Raw genomic sequence first — 10826 nt, forward strand, 5'->3', positions numbered from 1 at the left:
TCTTTCTTTTCAATAAAAAAAAATAATTAAGATAATGAATAAATATTATAAATAAATTAAAAAAGTAGACATTTATCATTATAATTTGTTTTTATATTTCTATATAAATTGTAGATAATAATTTACAAAAAATGTATAATAATAATAATAATAATAATAATAATAATAATGTTTTATAATAATAATAATAATAATAATAATACGATTATAAATAAAATAAATTATAAAAATTAACGTGAAATCAATATTAAAAATGTATACGCAAATAAATCATAAGTTACGAAGTGAAGTTGAATAATTTAAACAAGTAATATTTTTTAACAAGTATTAACATTAACTATTTAATATTATCTAACAATGATGAGAACACGTTTTTTCAAAAGCCTATTTAGATAATTTTTTTGGAATGATTTTCAAATTGATTATTTATAAAATATAAATATTTTATACCTGGGTAGTAAATTTTCTATCAGAATATAGCAAAGCCCATCATTGTTTTCTTATAAAATACTGCTATAAAGGAAAAGGGTATTTAATAGGCACATTACATGCCATAGCCCTGATAGGGTAAAGTATTTGAAGTTGCATATGGGGCTCCACTTGGGGGTACATAAGGTTGCTGTGAAGGAGGAGTTCCTTGATAGGACGGCGAGTACATATTACCCATAACTGATGGACCAGCAGTCAACATTAATTGTGGTTCAGCTATATAAATAAAAATGATATAATACTAAAACTGAACATAAATAAATACCTAAATATTTCAATAAAACTTACGTATCATCATTGGTTTAATGTCTTCTTCTTTGTGTTCTTCCAATCGCTTGGATTCGGCTTCTTCTAATTTATCTACCTTGGCAACATATTCTCTAGTGACTTGAATAAGATAAGGCATAGCAAAGTCCATGATTTTATGCCTCCATGCTAGTTCCAATACAACATCTGGGTGCACAAGATCATAACATTGAAACAAAGCAGCTGCAAAACAATCATAGTTTCCACGTTCTAAGAACCACGTAACCAATTCTTCAGCTACTTCTGAATTTTTTGATTCTGCCGCATATTCCATTGCATCCTAATAAATATCATAATAAAGTAAATGCTTAATATACATTCTAATAGTAACATCAAAATATATTGATAATAACAACATACTTTATATAATCTGTCTTTCTTGCACAATTCCACACTCTGCTTCCACCTGTTGTTTCCTTTGTACAAGTAAGCAGCTATGCGTCTGAACTCGGTAAGTTCATGTTTTTCGAGTTTCTGGGCAAGTGCGATAGTGTCAAAGTTATCAAAAGCATCAATAGATGTTCGTAGACCCTATAAAAAACAAACATTATCAATCATGTAAAGTACAAATAATAGTTAAAATATTTACTTGATAGTCTTCCTCATCAATCAGTAAGTTATTAAGTGCTTCATTTATAGCTTTATTATTTAAAGATTGCACAGAACGCAAGTATGTTTTGACTAATTGCAGATGATTTGTCTAAAATAAAAATAGAAAAAAAATGTATTCAACTACAATCAATAATCTATTGAAATTAACAGTACCTTAGTGAAATATGCGACACCTCTAGTGTGGTCCATTCGTGGCGTCAACACTAGCAATAAGTCGTTGAGCAGAAGCGGTTTATAATCGAGATAAAATTGTATTGCTTTGTAGTATAATTCTAAATTAGCAACCTGACAAATAAATCATTAAGTTATTAGTTAGAAACAAATATAAATACTTAAACCTAATTAAATTTCATACTTTTGTAATAATGTCTTTAAAATGACTCTCTCGCCATGCTTCAGTTGGATGATTCATCATGGCTAATACCGCATTATCATACTCTTCATATTTATCATATAAAAATACTAACTCTGACCACAAATGTGCTTGTTCAGCCGCTCGTAACACTTTAGGAATATTAACACGAGACCAGAAAAGTTCTAAATGCTCCTTCATCTTAGCGGGCTTATACTTGGAATATAAAATAGCCAATTCAGTAAACATTCCCATATGTGCACGTTCCAATCCCAAAGCTGCTTCTAAAAGATTAATAAGTTCTTCAAAATAACCACGATCCTAGATGAATAAAAAAAGATGTTGTTATATTATTAGAAAAAATATTTAAACTTTAAAGTAATTATTTATTTAATATTACTTGGTAGTAGTTGATTAAGTCTTCTAATTCATCAGCATGAACAACGATATGCAGACCACACATTTGTGCTAATCTAAATTCGTTATTATCAACACAAGCAAAACACACTTCTTTCCATGTTCTTGTACTATTTGCTTTACGGGCACTGTCAACAGCACCCTGATATTCTTTAAGATGCACAAGTGTAATAGCTAAGCGTGCAAAGTTTGAGACATTGTTATACAGTAGTTTAGCTGGTTCATACATTTTGTCTTCAAAACATCTGTCACCGATCTGTAAAACAAAATTATTACATAATTGAATATAATGTGCTATATTAGAAAAGAAAATATAAAAATTAACCTTTTGAATATCAGCATGATTTGGTCCGGAAATAAATTCTTCAAGGTCTGCTAGGCGATTTGTTTTGGCATAAGCATAGATTAATTCGCTTTCAATATAAGATTCACGAGCCTTCTTACGAGACATTTGTAAATAACGTACAAGATCTTCCCAACTTCCTATAATCAAAGTAAAAATATAAGAATGAATAATTTTATTAATTGTTAATTATTTATAAATAATATATTTTTTTCACCAAATACCTGTTTTGTGTGCAGTTTGAACGACATCCATGTACGCACTTGGATCATCAGCTTTAATAAACGAGTCAATAGCTTCTTTAACAAACATACTTTGCAGTTGAGATTTTGCCAATAAACTCCAAACCCCTGGTTCATTACAACGTTCAGCAAATTCATAAGCGCGATCAAGATTTTTCACATTATCAATAAGTACCTAAATAAACAAACATAAAATATTTAAATTTTGAGTATTTTTTTTTAGAATCAGTTATATTAATAAAATTTTACTTGAATAGCAGATTGATTAACGTTAAATTTCTTAAATATAGCAAAAGCTTCTTCAAATAACTCATTGTTAATAGCAATAGATGCAATATCAGGAGCATCATAGTTGTCTAAACGATTAATATAATCCATAACACGAGTTCTGTCAGCTTTAACAGCTGTTAAAATTAATAGATTTTGCAAGTTTCTAAATTCATACAAAAAGGAAATATTATTATTTTATTATTTTATTTATAATAATAATAATAATAAAAAAAAAAACAACTAATACTTCTTAATTTAGTATTTACCTATGGGAGCTGAATAATGAGTTATCAAATACAATCTTTTCGAGTAACTCAATCAATTCATTGGGCAAATCAGCAGTCATGAAAGCTTTTACAGTCACTGATATATCTTCAGGATCTTGAGTTTCAGACAAAGCTGTTTGTACAACTTGATCAATAAGTGGACGTCGATAGACATTATTTTCATTCAATACTTCCAGCCACAACTCTGGATTACGACGTCTCACCAAATATCTAGCTTCAGATTTGAAAAGACTATTTTCATTGCAAACATTTATCAATTCCAAATCACATTTTCCCCGTTCATAAGCAACGCATGCTAAATGTGGATCACGCTTTTCACAATACTTGCCAACCACACGGCTATCATAGAACTTATTTTCTCTAAAAAAAAAAAAAACGCAAAATTAGTTTATTGTAATTTATTAGATTGTAAATTGCATACTTTAAGTATCTTTCTGGATTGTTGTTGCTGTCAATATAAATCTTAGCAAGAGCATTATGAGTTGCAGGTTCTTCACTACCATCATGAACACGTAATTCTAACCAAGACGACAAAAGTTTAAGACGGTTACGCTTCTCCACTTCTTCTACTAATTCATCTGTAGAGAATTCTCCTTTCACAACTTGTATAAGATTTTTGATTATGTCTTCTGAACAGTCTACATCAAGGAGTCCGCCGACCACAACTGGGAGACGAGAAGGGTTCACTTTTTGGACATATATCTCAATATATTTTTGTAAGTTATTTCTATATAAATACAGCACAAGATCATGTACGAAATTAAATCGATCACACACAATGATCAATGGTAATTGATCAGTAAGCTTAGCTTCTTTTAAGAAATTCTTAACTCTTTCTGCATTATAACACGTAGATTCCCGACATATACGCTCCACTTCCTTAATTTGTCCAGTTTTGCAAGCAGCCTATAAAATATATTTTAATTATTTAGTAAAAAGGTAACCCATTATATTATTATTTATAGTTATTTGTATTCTACTTTAAAAATAAAATATTAATTTAAAAAATATTTTAATATGCATTATGTGATTTTGAATACATACTGGAAATATGAAAATAACTGAACAAATTCATTAAATGTAAAAATTCCACCAACAAAAAATACACATTATAATTTATAATATTTAAATTTTATAACTTACTGAAATGTATTTAAAATGAACTTCTGGGTCTTGACTGAAGTTAACAATGGATCCTAAGAAGTAAAATAATCCTTCATAACTTTTAAATGACTCAAATAAATCAATTAATGCCTTAGTTGTCAATTGTTCGTGGTATTTGGTTGCAATCTAGTTAAAACACAACAATAAATTATAACTAAGTATAACATTTCATTTTTAGGTAATTACCTTAACACAAATTTGAAGGTTTTGCCTTATGTTATTAGTTAACATAGCTTTTAAACATTCCAAAGAATCTTCAACACTTAAGGATCCAAAGTAACCAATTAACCATTCAGGATTTAATAACTGTGTATGTACAACTGCTCTTTTAATATCATATAAGTCTGTATAATGTTCCAGAGCTCTTTGTAAAAGTCCAGCTTTTTCACACAGTTGGGCAACATGAGCGCGATCATAATGAGTAAACATTTGGTTACCAAGTATAGCGTCAGCAACTTGTGGGGCAGATATTAAATTCATTTCAAGCAAACGTGTTTGCAATGGGCCTTCAGCTTCACGGTTATGTTTTAATGCTTCTAAAAGGAATTTAGTGCATTGTTGAACCATGCTTTGCTCGATAAATATATCCACAATCTATGTTAAAATTATTAAATGAATACACTTTTTTTTTGAACATTAATAAAAAGATTTTAAAAATTGTTTAAAATATTGATCACATACTTGATTAATATTAGCAAGCGGTTCAGCATCATCAGATAGTAACATTTGGGCAAATTCAACAGCATGATCAGGAGTAGTACGTAATACTACATTTCTGAACAAATGTATATAATCAGGTACATAACTTATTTTTTGAGAGTACAATATAATTTTCTGGTACTGGCCAGTTTCAGCAAAACATTGAACAACCTATAGAAAACAATTTAATGAGTATTTTAATTAAATAATTATAAATTTATTAATAATTACCTTAGGTGGAATGTTAGCTCGTAAATAAACTGACAATGCTAAAGAAATATCAGCAGTTTTGACCAAGTCTCCTAATTCTTCAGAGCACTCCAATTTATCTTCTTTTAACCACTTTTCTAATAATTGCCTTTTATCTTGTGCAAGAACTGGACGACATAATTCCAAAGATTCATACTTATTCAATTTGCCCTAAAAATATACAAATAAGTTTTAAAAGAATCAATATATTTGTATAAAATTGAATTTTTAATACAACTGCAATGGTATACCTGATCCAGTAATATTCCAAAGTATTGAAGTAGAGGAGACGATTGATTTGTAGCAGTTGGAACTTGTTGGAATTTTTGTATGGTAGAAGGCGTCCTGAGGATGCCTTTAGGAGCATTAGCTGCTACTTTAGCAGCATCTGCGTAATTGGCACTTTGGAAAAGCATGTTAAACTTGCGTACAAAAAGTTCTTCTGCACCAGACAAATTATTTCGAACAGCCATACGTAAAGCAAGTTCTGGATGTTGGAGTACTGTATTAATGTATGGTATTATGTTATCTTCTTCAACACTGACAGATAATACTTGTCCTTTACGATTAACACCAATTATACCACCAGTGGCATCATGTGGAGCAGTTACAAAAATTGTATCTCCACTAATGCGGTTCATATAAATACAAGTAGCTGTTTCAATGTCATATAGATGAATATAGCCATACTTAGTTATAAGATATATAACATCAAATTTGGAGCTAACTTGCATTGCAACTGGAAAATCATTTTGCGCTTCCGGGGGAAAGAAAACTTCTACCTGTTTTTTGGGAAATGGTTGATTGCCTCTCGGTGTTTGTACTACTTCAACAATGTGTAACTGTAATTTAAATTATTAAGTCAGAAATATATTTTACTTTGGAAAGTGTATTACAAAATTATTGTAATTACTTTTCCTCCAGCAGCTGTACGTGCAGCAAAACAAAATAACGTAGACATTTCTCTATTTCCTTCCATTTGGAATCTTGCAAAAGATGCAGCATGGCCTTCAATGGGTTGTGAACAACTTTTTTCTACAGAATACAATTGCATTGCTCCGACAACTCGATTTTGCTAAAAATAAAAAAATTATTATAATCCTAGGTATTTTAAAAGGCAGAAAGTTTAACAGTACTTGAGCTGAAATTCCTATGAGTAATAGCCATTGTTGTTTATGATCCGTTCTATAATTAATTATTTGACACCCATTTAATGTGGAGTGGCGATCAAACATTTTGACTGGTGTTGAGTCTCCTGAAAATGAATGAAGTTTTAAAATATAAAGCATTTTAGACATTAAAAAAATAAATTACCTTCCATACTCCAATGGAATACTGATGTATCTGTGACAAGGGCTAATGTATTTGGAGAAATCCATTTCCAAAAAACTACATCATCTTGCATAATGTGAGCTTTCATTTTACTCTTCATCTCAATATTAAAAATCTGTAAGGTCTTTTGTGCTAAAAAAATAATAGTATTTGTTTGTAAAAATGTTCTAAAATCAAATCAAAGCTATATATAATTCTTACATGCAGCAGTTCCTTCAGTACCAGCTTTTCCTTTAAGTGCAATCACTTTGCTGGCTGGATTCATTATGGCTGAATCTGCAGATATTGGACGCCTAATTGGATTTTGAGGATCAGCCATGTCAACAATAACAACTTGTGCAACATCACCAGTCTTTTCACGCACACAGATATATTTATCTGATTCCATGGTGAGTGTATTAAAACTGATGTTTGACTGATTGATGCCCACATTTGTAAGCTACAAAAAAAAAATAATAACTCAAATTTAAAAAAAAAAATCAATTAGATTGAGTTAATGTTGAAGTTTAAAGTTCAAACATAGTAATTGTTAGTACAAATAACTATTGGGTAATATGGATCACTTATTATAATTCCATCTGATATCATACCTAAAAAAAACACAATAATCTAGAGATAATGTACCATCATAAAATTCCCCTTGACCCACATTTAATTGGATTAAAATATATAACATAATAAATATTAACAGACACTGCGCAGCAGCAGCAACAATAGATGGAACACTTCTAAAATACAATTAACGCCCGTCATCTGGAATCTACACAAAAACCCAACATCTGGCAGGTGATAAGCATACATGAGCTGTCATTAAATACTTAATTTTTCCGAGATAAAAAAAACCAGATAGAAAAAAGCTAAAAGTTGGATGATTTGGGGAAGACCGTCGACTAGTTGGACCCACAATATTATTATCTCATTGCCTGCTTATTATTATTATTATTATTATTATTATTATTGAGAATTTCGATGTAAAAGACGATTACGGCACACCGATAAACTATTTGTTATTGCGCTGTAACGCGCTAACAGTGCGATAAATCGTGTAACCTATTTATAGGCGGCGGGCGGATCACACGCGATAGGGTCGGCGGCTCGGAAATATTTGGGTTTTTACCGGCACGATCGTTTGGGTTATAATAAATATTGCACGAAACAATCCGGCTTTAGCCTCATCTGTCCAGGTCAACAACCGTAGACAAGGGACCCTGCAGCCTACACATGCAACAATGGCTCCTAAACCGATGGCACGGTGAATACACAAGTTTTTATTTACCTGTAGGTGTTCCTGGAACTTGATAGGGAGTATCTGCGCCATTTCGATAACTTTTGGTCCGCGGGCCTGTTATTCGGTAATCGCGGAGATGTCACGGTCGATAAGTCGTCGAAAAAACGAACGACAGTCCGGCACTTTCCAAAAGTGCACGAATGTGGGAGGAGGCGCACTTGCTGATAATGACTGTGTATATGTATTGTATGAGTGTGTGTGTGTGTGTATTGGAAGCGCACTAAAAAACACTCACTGGGTCGGTAGGTTTTTATTTCGCACAGTCGCGTCCGCGTGCGTTGAAACGACTCGAACGAAGAAAACTTTTAGCGGGCGGTAGTGGCGACACGATTGGCGGACATTAACGTGACTGCGGTACTAAAAATACGTTAATATGATCAGATTCAGTAGACGACGAAACAAAAGACAATAACAATTAATAATGGAGTATAAAATCCGATCACTATTCACTACTTGTTAGTTATTATTGTCGGCGGCTGCGGTGAACTTTGATGCGCCGTGTATTGTATTTTGATAAATTATAAGAATGGGACAATATTCGTATTGTCGCAAGCTCGGTCTACGGTTCATATCGTGAATCGCGCAGGCGAGCGAAAAAAAAATAATGTGTTGAAAGGGTTCAACTGTTTGAGCAGAGTAGAAGGGAGGGAGTGCCACATAAACAGACTTAACAGTGTGCCGTCAATGGATGACTTGAAATTCCCCCCGAAACCGTCTTCGATTAAGGCGATTAAGCCACGGTGAAGTGCTGGTGGGCGGTGTCCATGTCGGTCGGCTAACTCCGTCGTTGGTCGGTACTCTGCGGTACCCGGTGGTCAGTCTTGCCAGTCTTGGGTTCGTGTCGTTCGTGACTCGTCTCATCCGACCTGATGTTCCTGATGCTCCGTACTCATCGTTCTATTCGGTCGAGTTGGTCGTCGTCACGTGGATTGGTGGAAATTAGAATTGAGATTATCTCGTCCTCGACACGTCTTGATTTGCTTAGGTGTGTTGACTGTTGAGCCTTATTGCGTTAATACGTTCCACATCCACAAATCCACTGTTCCATGATACGATGACGGTCGTCATTTATAATCATTTATTAATAATATTATTATATTAGTATGTTATCACTTATCGTAGTATGTTTGACACTCGACAGACGACAGAGTTTTTAAAATATATATAGAAAAAAAATATGAATGTCTGGCGTGTTATGTTAAATGTATCATTTCCTATTAATTATAGTTAACGTTTTATAAGGAATACTATACACTATATAGACAGTTTTAACTTTTTTTTAATTATAAATTTTTAAGTGTAGATTACCGTGTATACACTATAATAATAAATAGTTTATTAGAATGTAATATCATATTCCACAAGAAACACTTTCAAAAAAGCATGCATATTTTAGTTTATTCATTATTGTTATCAATATTTGCCAAGATTCGAATTAAGTTTCTTACTTTTTCTCACTTCTCTGTACTTCCCTCTTTTCTCCTGATTTTCACCTTAAATTATTTTAATATAAAAATTTTAAATTTTTATTGTTCTAGGTCTGACCCAGCTGTGCATTAGTCCACTTTCAAATAGCCTGCTGTGAATCTTTATATAAATTAATTCACTAGGTTTTTCTCGCCTTCATATCTCTATTTTCTAGGATTATTGGCTTTTGAAATTTGAAACATTTGTCATTTAGTGTAAATAAAGTCAATAATTTGAAAATTGCAGTTAGTTTTTCTGCTTTTAGACATTGTCACATTGTATATTCTATTTTATATAGTTAATTTAACTATAAACCCAAAAATCTAATTGTACAGTATAATCGGGGTAAATTCATATATTGAAGATAATTAATTGTTAAAAATCAATTCAAAACAATTATTATATAACTTGTAAAATCAATGGTAGTATGTAGGATACAGCCGTTACATGTCCATATCTTTTGTATTGTTGGAAGGGGGGCAGCAAATGAAAAATAATTTACCTTCTTACCCGTGCATAAAAAAGGTGGTTTAAGGATTTTATAATTCCCTAAAAAAGAATAGTCCCCCTACATTTTAAGTCCTAATGATGCTTATTTTTATGGGGTTTTATAAATTACCTACAAGTTGTAGTAAAATGTTTGTATATAATGGTAAATTAATAATTAATATATTAAATTGTCGTCTGTTTTTATTTTTATAAATAATGCTTTACATAATATATTATATTACTTCTTTTCTTTAGTATTAGCTGCGTGCCATGCGTGGCAATCGGAAAGAATATATCGTGTTCTACTTGTTACGTGTAAACAGTAGACTCGACATAAAAAGTATGGGTGCAATGTTTGATGATTAAATATATTATTTATACACGATACACCTGAATGCTTGACATGGCATCCTTCAAATAAACACCCTGCATTGACGTCACACGTAAGGAACTGATACTCCGATCATCATTATTCTGAAAAGTATAATCTACACTTATAATGATGGTTTGGTGTTGACGTGTAGTCACTTTATAACGATAATAAATGTGTAAGAAAAGCTTTCTGTTCTCAGTATCATAGACGACGAGTGACAAATGACAATGAAAGTTGATGCCAAAGAAACAGCTACTATATTATGTAGAGGGGTGTAGACCGTATATTTAATATTTTCCCCATGCGTAAAACAGCTTTTATTAGCGTTTGAAGTTCAAATATTAATAAAAATTCGTTAAAATCATAAATAGTTGCAAATTATTTTGTAATTAAAATTAATAAAAAAATATTGTAAAAGTAGCTAAGAGTTTTATCCTAAAAGAGGAG

General features: G+C 31.6%; 1 protein-coding gene across 1 annotated transcript; it reads right to left on the reverse strand.

The window, feature by feature from the left end:
• Nucleotides 1–492: 492 nt before the first annotated feature.
• On the reverse strand, nt 493–8678 carry LOC114125476 (clathrin heavy chain). The gene is made up of 22 exons (XM_027989141.2): nt 8039–8678; nt 6964–7201; nt 6745–6894; nt 6567–6685; nt 6344–6505; nt 5682–6272; nt 5413–5601; nt 5164–5352; nt 4669–5076; nt 4462–4608; nt 3740–4224; nt 3298–3678; nt 3011–3194; nt 2744–2936; nt 2502–2659; nt 2160–2432; nt 1763–2080; nt 1561–1692; nt 1385–1495; nt 1156–1326; nt 778–1075; nt 493–705 (listed from the first exon to the last, which is right to left on the reverse strand). Exons 1-22 carry the CDS (start codon nt 8078–8080, stop codon nt 545–547), a joined length of 5100 nt encoding a protein of 1699 aa, XP_027844942.1. The 5' UTR covers nt 8081–8678; the 3' UTR covers nt 493–544.
• Between the last annotated feature and the right edge of the window lie 2148 nt (nt 8679–10826).

Source organism: Aphis gossypii, chromosome 2, assembly GCF_020184175.1.
Source record: "Aphis gossypii isolate Hap1 chromosome 2, ASM2018417v2, whole genome shotgun sequence".
In the NCBI taxonomy this organism is placed as follows: Eukaryota; Metazoa; Arthropoda; class Insecta; order Hemiptera; family Aphididae; genus Aphis; species Aphis gossypii.